Raw genomic sequence first — 18,199 nt, 5'->3', positions numbered from 1 at the left:
ATCTGATGGTGTGTTAATGACTTCACTGGTCGTTTATCTAAATGGCTAACCTGGGACAGCCTAACATCCTGCTTCATACCACCCTTTGAAACCAGTGCCTTGGTCAATTACTGAGCCTCTTTACCAGTGGCCTGGGCTGTCTGCACGGTCTCCAGTGATCCCCCCTCCTGCCAGTGGTCTCCTCTGTGGACCCCACAGCTCCCTTTCTCCTATACCGAGAGCACTGAAGCCTCCCTACCTGGGACTCAAGGAACCAGATCCTTCTAAGATGACTCCAAAAGGGGAGAGAGGCTCAGACTGTGCAGCCAGAACTTGAAGCCATACACCCACAGCTAAAGGGCTGGAAGACAACAGACGACTTCCGCCATCCCCTCCAAAGGTTCCCAGTGAGGCGACAGGAAGGCAAGCATGTCCCCCATTGCTGCCTATGCTCCAGTGCCTTGTCTCCAGGACACTCACCCCAGCCCCAGACAAATCAGACTCACTTCACCCTTGGATTCTGACCCAAAGCATTTGACCTTTTTTTTTTTTTAAATTGTGGCAAAATATATATATGATTTAGCACTTTTTTTTTCTTTTTTTGAGATGGAGTTTTACTCTTATTGCCCAGGCTGGAGTCCAATGGTATGATCTCAGCTCACTGCAACCTCCATCTCCCAGGTTCAAGCAATTCTCCTGCCTCAGCCTCCCAAGTAGCTGGGATTACAGGCATGTGCCACCACATCCAGCTAATTTTGTACTTTTGGTAGAGATGCGGTTTCACCATGTTGGTAAGGCTGGTCTTGAATTCCTGACCTCAGGTGATCCGTCCACCTTGGCCTCCCATAGTGCTGGGATTACAAGCGTGAGCCACTGCACCCAGCCAGATTTAGCATTTTTAAGTGTACAATTCAATGGCATTAAGTCCATTCACAACATTGTACAACTCATCACCACTATCAAGTTCCAGGACTTTTTCATCACCCAAAAAGGAAAACCTGTACCTATTAAACAGCCGCTCCCCAGCCCCTAGCAACCCCTAATCTGCTTTCTGTCTCTGGATTTGCTTATGCTGGACATTTCAGATAAATGGAATCATATGATATGCAGCCTTTGGGTCTTGCTTCTTTCAATCAGCATGATGTTTTCAAGGTTCTTCTGTGTTGTAGCACATGTCAGAACTTCTTTTTTTTTTTTTTTTTGAGACATGGTCTTGATCTGTCACCCAGGCTGGAGTACAGTGGTGCAATCACAGCTCACTGCAGCCTCAACCTCCTGGGCTCAGGTGATCCTCCCACCTCAGCCTCCTGAGTAGCTGGGACTACAGGCGTGCATCACCATGCCTGGTTAATTTTTTTATTTGGAGAGATGAGATTTCACTATGTTGCCCAGGCTGGTCTCAAACTCAAACTCCTGGGCTCAAGCAATCCATCTGCCTCAGCCTCCCGAAGTGGTGGGATTATGGGCGTGAGCCACCGCACCTGGCCATTCATTTCTTCTTATGGCTAAACAATAGTCCCTATATAGATATGCCACATTCTGTGTATCTGTTCATCCGATGATAGACAGGTGAGCTGTTTCCACCTTTTGGCTATCATGAAGCCAAGCTCTTGACCTTTACCTGATTTCTAGTTCTTACCTCTCTGCTAGGATCAGACTCTACCATGAGCTGCTGGAAGGCTGTGACAAGCCCACCATGCAGTTGCCTCAGTTGCTCCCTGCCTTGGGCAGTCCAACTTGTGATTTCCCAAGGTCTTCAAAAGCCCAATCAAGCTGACTCTCCACGCCTGTCCTCACGCCAGCAACTCCCACCCCAATCCCGCCTTTCTGGATAGAGAAGCTGGCTCAACCTCTCATTATACCATGGCATTAGTATTTGGCATGTCAATGTATTGTTTTTTGAATCGAGCACTTTGAACAGGCCCTCCACTGAGTCACAGGCTTTACTGAGATCATCCCATTTAATCCTCACAACAGCCCTAGTGGCAGGGTTGCGATTACCCCATTTCACAAATGAAGAATCCAAGAGAGGGATCAAGCAGCCCTCAGGTCTCGGCCTCCTATTTTAGTGCCCTTTTCTCCCTCTTCTCCCTCCCCACAACCCCTCGCCAATACCGCATTCAAGTCCCTTCAACTCATTTTCCCGTATTCACCCAACCTATTCCCTATCTTGGCAAACAAAAGCCTAAATAAGAGAACAATCCACGCTTATCCAGGCTGCAGGTCTACATAAACCCAACTTCCTTCCGTGAAAAAATGGAGGTGCCGAGAGGTCACTGGAAGTGATTTATCTAAGGTCAATCCCCACCCCCACCCCCACCACACAGGCCTGGTAGCACCTGAGTGCGGAGCTTCTCGGAGAGGTTCGGCTGACGGGCTCTGCAGAGTTTTCCCTTCAGACAACCATCAAGGTAATGTGCAAGGGTGCCCTTGGCAGCCACTCCCACCCCAGGCTGGGGCTGCTGGGGCAGTTAGCCAAAGGCACCAGGTAAGGCCCCGATGGGGTAAGTGCCTCGTGAAGACAGAGTTAGGAGAGAGGACCCGGGATCCCTGTTGGGAGGTGAAGGGAGCCCAGAAGTTGGCCAGCTCCATGCTCCTGTGCCCCCAGAGCCCTGGGTCCAGCTTCCATGCAAAGGCAGCTGTGATCCCTCAAACCAAGGAGGCCAGCAAAGGCAGCCTTTCCTGCCTCTGGACCTCTTTGCTCTGTTTCTGCTGGAAGGCCCATGGGCAGTGGTGAGGTGGAATCAGCTGCCATGGGCTCTGAGGGCCAGTCATGCACCTCTCCCAACTTCACATTCAATGACATCTCATTGGGTAGCCAGAAACCGGCCAGGGAGAGAGTATTGACACCAAGGGAAGTGGCAGATGCTACACATCATCCCCACCCCCTGCCCCAGGCAGTTGCTAAATATTTACCAGCACCTCCGCCCACAGGCCTCTGCCTGGGATGTGGGAGAAGTGGGTCCTCCACTCACACACAGGCCTCTGCCCAGGATGTGGCAGTTGATGTGGACCCTCAGGGTCAGACTAAGAACAAGCAGACACCTCTGAAGAGGAAACCCCAGCAGGAGGAGCTCACTCCTGCCACAGACAGCCAGGGAGGGAAGGGCCTACGGAACACGGGGTCCACCCCTTCATTCTTCCAGAAGGCAGAAAGGAGACACCATTGCATTGTCCAAGTTGTTAGTCAGTGAAGGGCAAACCCCAGGTCTCCTGGCTCCACACCAGACTCCTCCCACCAAACCAAATGGCCACCACAAAACCAAACACACAATTTGCAAATCAAGAACTCCCCTTGAGTTGCTGGTGGGGAAGGGGTGGTACAGGGAGGGAAGGCAGGTGTCTCTTTTATCGTTGAGTGCTGAGGTCTCTACAACCAATAAGTAGGTGAGTGCCGGGGGAGCCGTGGGCACCATGCCTTTTTTGAGTGGGTGGTCCCTCTCTCCCTTCCTCCCTGTTTCCCTCCCGGGCCCCAGACCCCCCACAGACGCTACGTTCCTCACCTCCCTGCCCCATGACAGCTTACCAGCTAGCTCTGTGAGCAGGTAAAGAACATTCCCGGAGTTAGCTGGCCCTTCAAGGGGATGAGTTCAGGGGAAGGTTATGTCCATCAGCTTTCAGAACAAATTCTCAGCTTATTAATTCTCTGGTACGCAGGCAAAAGTAAACAAGCTTTTCTCAGGCAGCCTTGCACAGAGGCCTCCCCTATTCAAACACGGCAAGAGTGGACAGGTTTGGGAGCACTGAGCTCCCGGGCCCCGCTTCCCAGGGGGCCCTCCTGGCCTCCTGCCTGCAATGTCTCAGCCACTGAGACAAGGCCTGCCCAGCCTCTCTGTGGTGGGAGGCCCCACGATCCAGCACTTGTGTCCCAGAGATGGCTCCAGCTCTCTGGGGAGAGCATCAGACACCCTGGGCATCCGAGGACCCCCAGAGTAGGGCAGCGCCGGTCTGGTCAAAGCTACAAACATTACTACAGGCTTCCAAACCCGCTCACTGAGCCTGTCTCTGAGGAAGATATTTTATAAGGGTGTTTATTTACTGCTCGCTTCGGTTTAAACCATACTTTTAAAGGTTCAGAATGAGGAAAGGAAATAAACAGTAACAAAATCAAAAGCAGTCCAAAAAGTTAAACAACTCAAAGAAGACATTTCAAAAGAGGAGGCTGCAAGTGTTTATAAGCAGCTGCTCCGGAATCTTTTGTCTGGCAGGGCCAAGAACCTCGGAAGTTTTATACCAGTTTCTCGTAGCCTATGTAGAAACCTCATGAGATCCCTTCCCTCCACATTTTTCCCCATTTGCCCATTTCTGACTTGGAAGGGGAAAAATTCAAAATCAAGGGTTTGTGGGTTTGTGAGAAACTCAAAGTCAAGCTACAAGGACTAGAGAAATGGGGGGAGTGGGAGACAAAGACGGAGATGGAGAGATAGATCATTAAGGTCTGTCTTGCCCTTGCATGAGCTGTGCACACAGCCCCTGCTTGGAAGCCTCAGCCCCCCGCGGTGTGCACAGCCTTAAGATCTTGTCCAGGTGAGTCTCAGTTAGGCAAGGACGAATGTCACATCAAGAAGAGCAAGAATCGAAGTTTCATTTAAGTGTCTTCTACCTTCAAAACTGCTCTCCCCTAGAGCTGAACCAATTTAGGATGTTCCTTTGAATTGTGCTGTGACAGAGAGAGCTTCCTCATCTCCCACCTTAGCTCTGTCATCCAGTCTCCCTGTCATGCCGCTTCCTTCAATCCCTTCTCTTCGCCATTTCCCCTGCGTGGGGCTCAACCAAAAGTCCCTGAAGGCTCTGCAAACAACGCAAGACTGAACTGTCTTTGGCTTTCCCAGAGCTGCCTCTGGCACTCCCTGAAACACATTTCTGTCCTTTCCTGTTTGCTGGCTGTGGACCATGCCCGTGCAAGTGCCGAATCTGTCTTCCCTCAAGTTTCCAGTGCACTGCCAATACTCTCCAAAATCCAGTCCGTATCCTAAAATATTCAGGCAGCCACATGGGTTTGCAAGCTCCCCCACACCTCCCTACAATCCTTTCTGGGGGAGGCAAAGGGTCCCCAGCGCCAGCATGAATGTCCATGCTGGGGTGCCCCACTGTCACTTTCTGCCCTCTTCTACCCCAAGTACCAGTACACAAAAGCCCTGTGTGCTCCCAGGACCAGGACTCTGGGTGCAGGCCTGAGATGCTCTCAGCAGGGCATCTGGCAGGGCTCTGTGCCCTCTGACTGCCAATAGCCAGAGCTATGCAAACTTTCTTGTGCCAAGGACTGGTGAAGCCTGTGGACCCTTCCTCAGAAAAACATTTCCCCATGCTAAAATAAAATGTACAGGTCTACAAAGGAAATTAATAATACTGAAATGCTGCTGCCCAAATATCTTTAAAGACCCAGATTGATGGTATGGTTACATTACACGAGTGCTTCTTTATTAACGATTATAAATCAGGATCTAGCAGCAGGTCTAGTAACTTCTGTCCTTTTGAGAAGCAATAACCAGCATGAACGATATTTATGATATCTGCACCAGCTAGAATGTGATGTGTAAACCGCTGTGACTTCTGCCAGTGACCAAGGTGCGGGCTCGGCCGCATGCTGCGGTCTGCAGCCTCTCTTTGCCATGGACGAAATGCTAAATTTTCAGTTAGAGGCGAATGAAAATGAAGATGTGATTCTCCCCCACGACCAGCTCCCGGGCCCCCTGCATTCTGCCTGTGCACCCCTGTGCCCAAGCCTCCTTCTGTATCCCCAGCATCTGGCTCCTTCCTTCTCTGCAGCCCCAGGAAGGAGTGACAACCCCTCAGCCTGGACGGTGTTGGGCTGGCGGGCAGCTGGTGGACAAGTAGAAGGAGCTCAGTTTTTAGGATTCCAGGCTTGGGAGAGAGGCATCATTAAAATCTCCTCCATTTGATTCTCAGAGGGAAAGTCACAAAATAGTATCCTATAGCTCCAGCTTCTTCAATGCAACCCAGGGGTGCCACTCATACAGAGCAGAGTCCGGACAGTGGTTAGAGGAGTCTGGGCTTTCGAATGCCCCTTCCCCGTTAACCCACCCCACCACCCCACCACACAGCAAAAGCGGGAAATGAGAAGCGAAGGGGGCGGTTTACCTTCAGGCTCCTCCACGCTGCTGGCTGCAGTCGTCGGCGGCGCTACAGGGATCTCTTTGTGAGGTTCAAGACGGGGGCGAGGGGAGGAGAGTGATGGAGAGAAAACAAGGTAAGAAGACATGATTTTTTGACTTTAGAATGAGCCCAGCACAGACTCCTCCCAACTTCCTGGGACCCTCCCCTCCATTTCCCACTCCTTGGCTCAAGAGGAGAAAAGTCAGAAGAGCAGAAGCTGGCAGCGGCATCCTGGGCACGTGGTGTTTTTCTCCTTTCGCCTGGCGGGGGGGCGTGGAGAGAAGGCAGGAGTGAGGCGGCAACACACAGCCTGGCCTTGCCCCCACCCCCGGGCCTGGCATCAACTCAGCTCCACCCTTGGGGGGATGGAGAGAGGCTTCCCCAGGCCACTCTGCTCATCGTGATGTGGCTACCTGGGCCCTGCTCATCTCTAAGCTCAACTCACAGGTGGAGAAGGATCCGTGGCAGGACGGCACGCAGGAGGCTGGGAACCTGCCCAAAGGGAAAGGTTTCTCCCACGTGCAGAGAAGTGTCGGCAGCATGGCCCAGGTTCCTACAGCCTCACATCTCAAGCGCTAAAGCATTTTCTTAATGGGCAGAATGGGACTAAGAGTGCAGATCCAAGGGCCTCATGAAAGCCTGTGATCGTTTTGATTATTCTCTATCTAATATAGCACTTTGGCCAGGTGCAGGGGCTCACATCTGTCATCCCAACACGTTTGGGGCCCAAGGTGGGAGGATGGCTTGAGGCTAGGAGTTTGCAACCAGCCTGGCCAACAAAGCAAGACCTTGCCTCTACAAAAAATAAAACAAATCAGCCAGGCGTGGTGGCACGCACCTGTAGTCCCAGCCACTCAGGAGGCTGAGGCAGGGGGATTCCTTGAGCCCAGGAGTTCAAGGTTGCAGTGAGCTATGATGGCACCACTGCACTCCAGCCTGGGCAATAGAGCAAGATCCTGTCTCAAAAAGTATACATAATAATAAATATTTAAAAAGCAGTTGGGTCCTACTACTTCGCAGACCCCACCCTGTGCTCAAGAAAGGAGAGGCGGTTCAGCCAGTCCCCACTGTTCATCGGTTCAGCAGCCTGGCACTGAAGCTCAGCCTGCCTCTTTCTGGACAAGGCCAAACCATGGACCAGGAGTCCCTAAGAGGAAGGGACTCACTTCCTCTGGTGAGTGACAATGAACCCCACTCACTCTAGCCACCATCTGATTCTTTGCGGTAAAACTCTGACTCCTAGATTCTAGATGAGCTAGGACTTGAGGCTTGGTGGATGGAAATGGGCTACCCAGGCCGGGGGGCAAATCTGAGAGGCACCGGAGGCATCCTCTGCTCCTTTAGGAAGAACAAGTTGGGGACACAGCCCTCAATTTGGGGTCAAATCTTGCTCCCAGGCAACTGCATTAGCAACAACAAACCACAGGTGCCCTGTCACAATGGGTTATTAGGAAGCTGGCCCTAAAAAGCCACCTGGTCTCAGCAGGAACATCCTGGAAGCAACATCTGCATGGTCTAGTCTAATCCTGCAAGTCGGCAAATGGAGCCGAAGCCAATGGCCACAGAGTCACTGTGATCACCCAACCTCAGCGCCTGAGGTCAGCCTGGCTCTGGGATGCACACGCAGGGCCCATGGCTGCCCAAGCTGGGACAAAACAGGGCACGAGTCCCCCAGGCACTGTCTGGGCACCTGTAGCTCTTCCCTTGGGAAGAGCAAGCGAAAATTCCAGGATGGAGCCCCAGGTTGTCCAAGTAGGGAGCAATGCTCTCACCAGGCATCAGCCCACCCTTTGTGAGAGGAGGGGAGAAAGCACAGGCTGGGACATGAGAGTTCCTAAGGCTTCAGCCTCTGATTCAGAAACACCAGCTCCCATGTCTAGGCTTGATTTTTCCACCCGGGGATTTGAAATGTTGGTTCCAACCATTTCTGAGCAACCTGAGAACTCCTAATTCCCTGAAGAAGGGAGACCTCAGTTTTCCCCCCGTGTTTTCCGAACCCCAGATTTCCTCCCAGCTGTCTAAAAATGTTCACCTTGCACAATTTGGATGGACAGAAGGATTTTGACAAACTGTGAGGCTGACAATTGGAGGTTGTTGTGAAACCATTTCAACCTACTCTGCCCTGGATGGGTGCTGAGCCCCCTCTACCGAGGCTTGGACCCTGGTCATTTGCTATTAGCGAGCCCCTGCGAACAGCTGCGCAGAACGCCTCAGGGTTGCTATCGTCCTTCATTAGGGACACAGGTGCCGTGCATGGAAGCCCCGCCCAGCTCCTCTCAAGGCCCTGGGCTGTCCGTCCTTTCTGTTCTGAACCCACCAGGGGCAGAGGGAATGCCGGCATTCCGGCAATAGTGACAACAGCACTCCTGGAATGGGCCCACCCAGATCCAGGGTCCAGGTGGACAGTGAGCATGGGGCCAGTGCTGAGGAGAGGGGCTTGCTTTTCCCCAGAAACAGGAGACTCAGTGTTTGTCAGGATAGACAGCCTCAGACAGGCTGGCTCTGCTGAGCCCCCAGTGGCTTCTGCAAGAACTCTATGTGCTTGGGGGGTCTCCCACGTGAACTCACTGAGCATGAGGCCCTGAATGCAGGAATGCACATTGATAACAGAACCCACTGAATGGGCCAGGCGCAGTGGCTCATGCCTGTAATCCCAGCGCTTTGGGAGGCCAAGGTGGGTGGATCACCTGAGGTCAGGAGTTCAAGACCAGCCTGGCCAACATGGCGAAATCCCATCTCTATTAAAAAGACAAAAATCAGCGGGGCGTGAAGGCTTGCGCCTGTAATTCCAGCTACTTGGAAGGCTGAGGCAGGAGAATCACTTGAACCTGGGAGGCAGAGGTTGCAGTGAGCTGAGATCGTGCCACTGCACTCCAGCCTGGGCGACACAGTGAGACCCTCAAAAAAAAAAAAAAGGAACCCACTGAACATCAGTGACTAGCATCCTCAAAAGCTCACTGTCCCCCACAAAGCCAGAGACTTGAAAAGCAGGGTGCCCCGCACATACTTATGCAGGGGGCGATGGGAGAGCGGCTCTGCTGGTAGCCTTTGGCACAGCGGTTGCAGGTGATGCCCGTCACGCCGTCCTTGCAGGGACACTGGCCGGTGGTTTGGTTGCAGGTTTTCCCAGCAGCACCCACAGGGTGGCAATCACAGGCTGCAGAGAACGCAAAATGGGAGGGTCAGACAAGGGGGAAGGGGCCAGTACATCCCCGCAGAGCCTTCCCTACCCAGGGCTGCCTCCATGGCCCCTGCCCTGGAGGAAGAGCAGCGATGGGGAGCAGGCCCAGCCAAGCCCAAACGCACTCCGGAAGCTCTGACACGGGCCACCCGCCTACCTGGAATCGGAGAATAAAAACCAAAATGGACCGACCTGAAGAGACTGCTTTGGCGGCAGGAAAGTGAAGTGCGGGAGCCCTTTGGAAGCCCAGGAGGAAGGCTTTCAAATACCTTCTCGGGAAGGCAGAGCCCGCAGCCCTCATCGCGCCTGAATGGAGGAGTCAGGATCGGGGGATACACCTTCCCTTGACAGGGTCAGCTTATGCATTTTCACTCTGTCCTCAACCAGCTCCCTGCCCCCAGGTTTTCTTGCCAACCCAGGGTGTGGGAGGAGAGGGGTTTGAGGACTGGTGAAGCTCTGGGGTTTGCCAGGTTAGAGGGAGTCACGGAGAGGGGTGGCTCCCCCAGCTGCTGCCCCCCCCAACCCATGACCCTGCTTTGCAGCCAGGCAGCCAAGGCAGCCTTCTGAATCACAAAACCCATAAACTGTAGCACTAGAAAGGGTCACGGTGATCATTTAGCTTAAAGCTCTGATTAAATGTGCAAACAAAGACGGGAGAGGCAAAGGAAACTCCCAGAGCCTCACAGGAAGGGAATGGCCAGGCTGGGAGGTGAAGCAAGGCAGGGATTCTCAAGCCAGCAACTACGGCTCCACAGAGCAGGCCCCCCACCCTCCTCCTGGGCTTGAAAGGGTGGAGAGGTGGGGTTGCCCACCCTGTCATGCTTCACGGAGGCTCTGTCGCTGTGTCCTAAGAAGCCAATTCCGGTAAGAGAGTAACCACAGGACCTCAGGAGGATGTCCCGCCAACACAGATGCTCAGGGCAAGAACAGCTATACCTGTAGGCACAGGACACCAGCGTTCCCCGCTAAGTCCTGCCTCCCTGAAGCTAGGCGGCGGCCTCAGAGCTTGGTGGAGAAGGGGAAGACCGAAGGAAGGAGGCAAATGTCCTGCCCATGCCCCGTCCCGGAGGCTGGAGGTGAGGAGTCTGCAGTAAGGCGTCCTGCAGCAATTCCAGGTGTCCCCTCGTGGCTGCTAATGTGTTCCTCCTCCAAAAGGACCAAAAAAGCCAAGAACGCAAGTGAGAGCAGAGACTCTGAAGGAGCCAGATTAGAACTTCCCAGCAAGTACTGCTGGGTGTGAGCACGGGAGTCTGTGGCTCAAAACACGGCCTCTCCCAGCCCAGCCGGCCTCGGGCCCAGGAGTGGCCAATGAGGAGAATTAGGAAGACGAGGGAGGGAGGAAGGTGGAGAGGAGAAGAATGTGAGGAATTGTTTGTTGAAGTTGTGTCTGGACATGCAAAACCTCCTGGAATCACTCGGAGTGAGGGTCCCGGGGCTGGGGGTGGGAGGAGGGTGGGGGCACAGGCCCTGGCACGGAGGCAGCCTACAGGGCTCCCTGCCTGTGAGGCAGATGAAACTGCTCCAGTCTTGCTGCTACTTCTTATAGAAAGAAGTAATGCTGTTTTTTTGTTTTTGTTTTTGTTTTTCTTTTGAGATGGAATTTCACTCTTGTTGCCCAGGCTAGAGTGCAATGGCGTAATCTCGGCTCACTGCAACCTCCGCCTCCTGGGTTCAAACGATCCTCCTGCCTCAGCTTCCCGAGTAGCTGGGATTACAGGTGCCCACCATCACGCCCAGCTAATTTTGTTGTATTTTTAGTAGAGATGGGGTTTTACCACGTCAGCCAGGCTGGTCTTGAACTCCTGACCTCAGGTGATCTGCCCGCCTTGGCCTCCCAAAGTGCTGGGATTACAGGCGTGAGCCACCGCACCCAGCCAGAAGCAATGCCTTTTGTTAGGAAATTGTCTTCTTAGATGTACCCTAAATTCAAGTTCATTCTCTGTTGTTTGTCTCTTTCACTCAACAGTAAGAAAAGATCCAGCCTTGACGGCCCACGGAGAGGTGCAGAAGAGGAGGTGGCGAGGAGGGAAGGCTGGAGAGGGCCTTTGACCTTTCCCTGTGGTCTCTTAAATTCGTTCATTGTAGGAAGGGAGATGGAGCATGGGCAGTGCCTCTAAGTCAGCCGTGCGAATGCCAAGGGCCACAGCACAGGCTCCTGGTGTCTTCGAAGTCCCTGATGCAAGCGTGAGCATCAGGGGCTCAGGCCAGCTGACCTCCCTTAGCCAGCTGGTAATCCTAAGATTCGTGCCAAGACATTCTTTCCTCCGAGCTGATGGAACACAGCTGTGCACCAGTAACTTCTGGATCCTTGGATTTGGCTGAAGGGAGGTCACCAAAGGTTGCTCGGTCACTGCACGTTCAGAGCCAAGTCACACGTGGACACCCTCATTGGCCCAGGTTGTCTTTATCTTGGCAGCGGCCGACCCAGAGCAGACTCTGGGTGGAGTCAGGATGGTGCATTGTTCTCCCCCACGGCCCCTCACAGCCGGTGACCTGCTTAGCTGCCTGGGCTGGCACCAGCTGAGGTCTGGCGGAGTGAGGGCCATCCTCGGTAATGGCAGGGCCACTGTGTCTGCTGTGTGCAGCAGGCACTTCCTAAGGGCCCACCCTTTGGTTCAACATGAGCTGATGCTTGCTCCTGGGTTTCCAAATCTAAGTTTCTGCAAGAATCTGACCTATTCCTCTGGTTTATGGAGGCAGCAGGCTGACTTGTGTTTCCCCACCAGCAGATCATTGCTCTAGGAAGGGAAGCAATCGGGATCCGAAAGGGTCTGCCCAAGGCAGAGTATTCTTCAGCAGTAGCCGCCCCGTGCCAACTCCTGCAAACTCCTTAGCACATCCACACTCTCTCATACGTGTCGAATCCCTTGGTCCTTGCAACAGCCCTCTGAAACGTGCATGACAGCACAGAGGAGACCACGGACCAGCAAAGACAACTGCAGGAGAAGGCCAGGGGCTGTGCAGAGAGGTGGAAAGGGCCTGGATCTCTGAGGGAATTACCCTTCGTAAATGGCCCCCTTTGTATTTCTTGTTCTGCAAGGAGAAATAAGCTCCTATCTTATAATATGAACTGGGTTTTCTGTTACCTGTACCTAATGCAATCCTAACAGACTTGCCTGGAATTCATTCTCAGTCCCCAGCCAAAGGACCCCAAAGTAAGAACTTTTCCTAAAAATTCACAAATCGAGATGGCCCCCATTATACCCTGTGCAAAGGCTGAGTTTCAAGGTGTAGGGAGAGTTGACAGATGGCAATGCCATACTATGGCCTGGAAAGGGAGAATGTGACTGGCAGTGCCAAAGGAAGAGAGGCTGAGCCCAAGGGAAGGTTCAGGCCCTGGCCTTGAGGAAGAGAAAGTCAAAAGCATCCTGCTATAGTCCCTTGACCCTGAAATATACACAGACACAGACACATCAAAGTTCCTACTAACACACAGAGACTCACACATATTCCCCGAAACACACAGATACAAGCAGACTCCTACTAATTCTCCCTCCCTCGCTCTCATCTACACACATTGACTCACAAACACACGGATTCCTATCTACAAACTCAGCCACGCACAGACATATACTCAGATCCACAAAGCCACACACAGACACACAGGGCCACAGCGGGCAGGGAAGGGGAGGTGTGGAGTGAGCTGGGGAGAAGGTGGCAGTTAGGTGAGTGGAGGTCTTTTCCTTTGCAGGGGAGGTGGTGGGGGGGGGGGTCCAGTGAGGGAGACAGAGAGCCTCCCTAATTCCTCTGAGAACGTGGTCTGGGTCAGAACATCTTCTGCCATAGGAAGCCGCTGGGTGGCTCCCATGTTCCTGGAAATCAGCCACTTTTTTCAGAGGGAGGTCAATCCCTTCCACAGCAGGTCACCCCGTGTGCACGGAGCAGGCAGCACCTGGCCATGGGAAACAATCTACCCGGGGATTTTTTCCATAAAGAGAAAGGTGAGGCCAGACGGAAGCCCAGGTCCCTGAGAACGCGGCAGGATCAGGTTTCCCATGAACGCGGCAGGCTGGAGAGCCTACCAGTGAAGCAGAGAACCCACGCAGTCCTTGCTCTGGGTCATGAGACAGGGACAGACAGCTCAGGTGACCCACATGCTTTCAGATGGGTAAGAGGGGATCCAGGTCTGGCCCCCCACCCTCCCAGTGACCCTGGGTTAGTGCCTTTCTCTCTCTGGACCACCAGTGGCTCATCTGTAACGACAGGGGTCTCCCTCTAAAGTCCCACTGAAGTGACCTACAACTTAACAGGCTAAGGTTTTTGTCTCCCTGCTGAGTCCAAAGGAACCAGGGCAGCAGCCCCTACCCTTTGACCATCGCCCCTTCTGCTGCCGTTCCTCAGTGTCTTGGCAAGAGGGCAGGGAAAGGGCTCCTGTTGCAGGGCACACCAGGCCTTCCGTACACCCCTACTGCTGGCCCTGCCTGCACCAGCACCCGCCTGCATGGTGCCAGAATCTTGTTGAGATTTGGTTTCTCAGTGAAGAGAGGGAGTACCCAGGGACTTCCGACAGCCCTGGCAAAGCTGACCTGGATGGCAGGTGGTTCTCATCCTCAGCTTCTTGTGCCCAAGTAGCTGCCTTTTCCCACTCCCTCTGACACTCTCTGAAGGGATCCCTGAAGGCTCCTGGGCTCTGCCAAGGAGGAGACACACTCCTGAGCCTGGCACTCTCTCCACTGAAGCACATACTGAGGCTTTCCAGAAGTCTGTCCTGGGCTCCTATCCAGAGGTCTGGCTACTTTTCCTGAGGACTCTGGCTCCAGGGGCTCTTGAGGTCAGGCAGGACCTTCAAATGGCAGTGATCCAAGGCCACGTGCCCATAGAGGACAGGAAAGCCAGCTTGGCATGAGCCCCTCTGGAGCAGCTTCAGGCAGGACAGGGGAGATAGGACAGCCACAGCCCCACCCTCACTTCAGACACCACCACAGCCACCACCCAGGCCTCTGGCCAGTCCTGAAGTTCAGCTTCTGGCCTGACCTTGTGCTAGGGCTAAACTGTGTCCTCCCTGCCACACAAAATGCTGATATGGAAATCCTAATCCCCAGTACCTCAAAGTTGGATGTATTTGGACATAGTGGCTTTAAAAGAGCTGATTAATTTAAACTGAGGTCACTGGGGCAGACCCTGATCCAACATGAACAACCGGTGTCCTTATTAGAAGAGGGCATCAGGATACAGATGAGTACGGTGGAAAGACCCTGTGAAGACACAGGGAGAAGACGGTCACCTGCAAGCCAAGGAGAGAGGCCTGGAGCAGATGTTTCTTGGAACTAAACCAGCCCTGCTGACACCTTGATCTTGGACTTCCAGCCTCCAGAACTATGAGACATAAACTTCTGTTTAAGCCAATCAGTCTGAGGCACTTTGCAGCCTGCACTGACTAACACACCTGTGTGGAGCCTCAGGTAAGCATCTTCTTCTCCAGGGCCCTCCCAGACCTGTCCCTGTACTCATGGGAAGGAAGATTGCCCCACCACTCCACCAATCAGCTCTTTCATCCCCCGGCTCCCTGTGGAAGTCACCACCTTTGCTGGAAGAGGAAAACATTCTCCATGGCTGGCCATGTCTCTGAGGGTCCCCAAAACCCCAACAGGTCAGCAGAGCAGCTCTCGGCTTCCATGATCTCTAGAGCCCCTGCTGGCTCTGATTCCCAACAGGTCTCACAGCTCACAGATCATCTGAGAGCTGTTCTCAAAAGGGCACTGGCAGAGGCCTTGAGCAGGAAGTACTACAGGTCCTAAGAGCCCTCGGAATGCTGGTACGAGGTCAGAGAAGGGAGGCCGGCCCCATCAGCAGCCCCCTCCTCACCTGTACAGCATGCAGGAGATGTCTTCTGTTCCAGCCCAGAAGAAGAAAGGGGTCACACAGCAAGTGCTGAAGGCATCCCTCCCAAAGTCTGATGGGAAACTCCCTTCCTAGTCCTCACAAGACTTCCAAGGGACAGAGGAACGCAACAGACAGAGAAACCACCCTGCCCTGAATCCCGGGACATTGCTCCAGCAGTGAATGTGGAAATCTTGCCAAGTTTCCTCAGGGAGGGCTGACCCCTGGAGCCAATTGTGAGGCTCCATGTGACTCCAAGGCCTGCAGCTCATGCCAAAGGGCTGCATCTGCCTGTGGCCCTCCTGGGCTGGGGAAGACAGTCTTCTCTGCTTTGAGTAGGATCAGTCTGCATAGGTGGACGCCATCCACAAAGAAAGTAGGGGTGGATGGGGCCCTGTGGACAGGCCCCACCGCGTGGACCAGCCTGTCCCCTGGCTGCTGTGGAGGTCAGGGAGGGCGACTGCAGCAGCTTGCTTGGTGCAGTGAGGACAGTCTGAAAAGTCAGCAAGGGCCAGCATCTTCAGAGAAAAGCAGGATCCAGAGGCTCCCCAGGTCCCTATATCTCTTGTGGGTGTCAGGCCTCTTGGGGGGAAGCCTGATGGGACCCTCACTAGAGGTGACACTGGAGAGAAGATGATGTCAGGCACAAAGAGGTGTCCAAGCACCCATTTCTTCCCCACTCCCCAAAACAGGAGTGAAGGATCAGCAACCAAAAGAAGAAACACAGGAAAACCAGCAGGGCGTTCTGGAATGGAGGGGACCTAATGTAAGGTGGTGGCGAAGACACCAGGCAGGCAGGGCTTTTGGGGGTGGGGCAGAGAGACAGGCCAGGTGAGGGCAGGGAGTGCTGACCCAGGGAGACTGGTCTCTAAGTGAGTTCAGAGCTTTGAGGTATGGGAGATGGGGAACAAGGAGGCCCAAAGACACAGTGTCAGAGAGCCCTAGGGAAGGAGTTTCTTCTTATTGCTATTATCGTTTAATTTGCATAGAGTAAAATTCACTTTTTTGGTGTAGTCTTATGGGTTTTTATCATGTGCATAAATTATTATTATTTTATTATTATTTTTTTTGAGATGTAGCTTCACTCTTGTTGCCCAGGCTGGAGGGCAATGGTGCCATCTCGGCTCACTGCAACCTCCACCTCCCAGGTTCAAGTGATTCTCCTGCCTCAGCCTCCTGACCTCAGGTCATCTACCCGCCTTGGCCTCCCAAAGTGCTGAGATTACAGGCATGAGCACTGCACCCGGCCCTCATGGTGGTTTTAACCTGCAGTTCTCTAATGACTAAGGATGTTCCATGTATTTATTTGTGATCTGCCCGTCTTTGACGATGTTTCAAGTGTTTTGCCCATGTTTAATTGGGTTGTTTGTTTCCTTGTTGTTGAATTTTGAGAGTCGTTTACATATTTGGGATTCAAGTCCTCCATCAGATGTGGGATGTGCAAGTATCTTCTCCTCATCTGTGGCTTGTCTTACAGAAGGAGCTTCTTTTTTTTTTTTTTTTTTTTTTTTAAGATGGAGTCTCACTCTGTCGCCCAGGCTGGAGTGCAGTGGTGTGATCTCGGCTCACTGCAAGCTCCACCTCCCGGGTTCACGCCATTCTCCTGCCTCAGCCTCCCAAGTAGCTGGGACTACAGGCACCCACCACCACGCCCGGCTAATTTTTTGTATTTTCACCGTGTTTCCCAGGATGGTCTTGATCTCATGACCTTGTGATCTGTCCTCCTCGGCCTCCCAAAGTGCTGGGATTACAGGCGTGAGCCACCGCACCTGGCCCAGAAGGAGCTTCTTAAAAGGTGAGCCTGGCCAGGTGCGGTGGCTCACACCTGTAATCCCAGCACTTTGGGAGGCCGAGGTAGGCAGATCACCTGAGGTTGGGAGTTCGAGACCAGCCTGACTAACATAGTGAAACTGTGTTTCTACTAAAAATACAAAATTAGCCAGGTGTGGTGATGCATGCCTGTAATCCCAGCTACTCGGGAGGCTGAGGCAGGAGAATTACTTGAACCCGTGAGGCGGAGGTTGTGGTGAGCCGAGGTCACGCCATTGCACTCCAGCCTGGGCAACAAGAGCGAAACTCTGTCTCAAAAAAAAAAAAAAAAAAAAAAAAAAAAAAAAAGTGAGCCTGATACATCACTCAGTTAACTCTTCTCCTTCAAGCCTTCCAGTGCTCTGAGAATGGGACCCACCTCCTCTCCAGACACCAAGGAGCTGACTCTTCCCACCCCTTCCTCCCTGTCTTCCCTTCTGACCAAGGGCCCACCAAGCCCTTTCCTGCTTCCAGACTTTGGTTCTTCCTGGAATGTTCTTCCCTCAGCTTCCTTGTGGCTGTTTCCTCCCCACACCCCACGTCTCATCTCAGATGTCCTGTCCACAAGAAGCCCCTCCAGGGCCACCTCGTAGTGCAGCTTGCCCAGTTACTCTCTCCTTCCACCCTGCTGCTTTTCTCCATGTAACTCACCACAATCCGTCATTATCTTCCTTTTTCCTCTTTGTTTATTGTCAACCTCCCATCAAAAAGCAAGCTCCAAGGGCCCATGTCTAGCATGCAATAAGCGTTACACAAACACGTGGTGAATCAAATGAACAAACAATCTTGTTACCAAGCTGGATGTAACTCAGGCCAATCTGCCATCCTTTCCTGGTGGGGAGAGGGGGGCATTTGGCTGCCCCTGCACATCTGGAGGAAAGAACGAGGGGGCAGGTGGGATGACAGTCCCCTCACATCCCAGGTCATCCACAATCCAATGCCCCTGCACTCTCCACTCTTACATTCTCTGTGTTAACAAGGGAGGGAGGATCACTGAAATCTGAAGATAATCCCCAAATGTCATTTCAGCTGTCTGTGTCAACCTCCTCTGAAGCTATGCTTTCCTTTGCCCCAGCAGTTGCTAACGAGGCACAAAAGAATAAATCTTTCAAGTTGCACAACCTATCCTTTCCCTGCCACTTTCGGATCAAGGTGCAGACGGCAGGAAGTTGGGGGGAGGGGAGCCCCATAATCCCAAACTGGGTTATTTGACACTCCGTGATCTAGTTAACTATAGTCTTCCTACACCTGTTTTACAGCCAAGGAGAAAAGCACAGGTCTTGCAAATGATTC

The 18,199-nt window shown here is 53.1% G+C and overlaps 1 protein-coding gene across 4 annotated transcripts in view; it reads right to left on the bottom strand.

Annotated features, from left to right (window-relative positions):
- Positions 1-18,199, bottom strand: part of NTN1 (netrin 1) — a 244,213-nt gene that overhangs the window by 55,575 nt on the left and 170,439 nt on the right. For all 4 annotated transcript variants that reach the window (XM_054535429.2, XM_054535428.2, XM_054535430.2 and 1 more), the window contains exons 4-5: positions 9,104-9,253; positions 6,082-6,135 (exon numbers count right to left, since the gene is read on the bottom strand). In XM_054535429.2, the coding sequence (XP_054391404.1) occupies positions 6,082-6,135; positions 9,104-9,253 (204 nt within the window). The remainder of the gene's footprint in view (positions 1-6,081; positions 6,136-9,103; positions 9,254-18,199) is intronic.

This window comes from Pongo abelii, chromosome 19, assembly GCF_028885655.2.
Source record: "Pongo abelii isolate AG06213 chromosome 19, NHGRI_mPonAbe1-v2.0_pri, whole genome shotgun sequence".
In the NCBI taxonomy this organism is placed as follows: domain Eukaryota; kingdom Metazoa; phylum Chordata; class Mammalia; order Primates; family Hominidae; genus Pongo; species Pongo abelii.
This window is presented reverse-complemented; position numbering and strand designations above follow the sequence as displayed.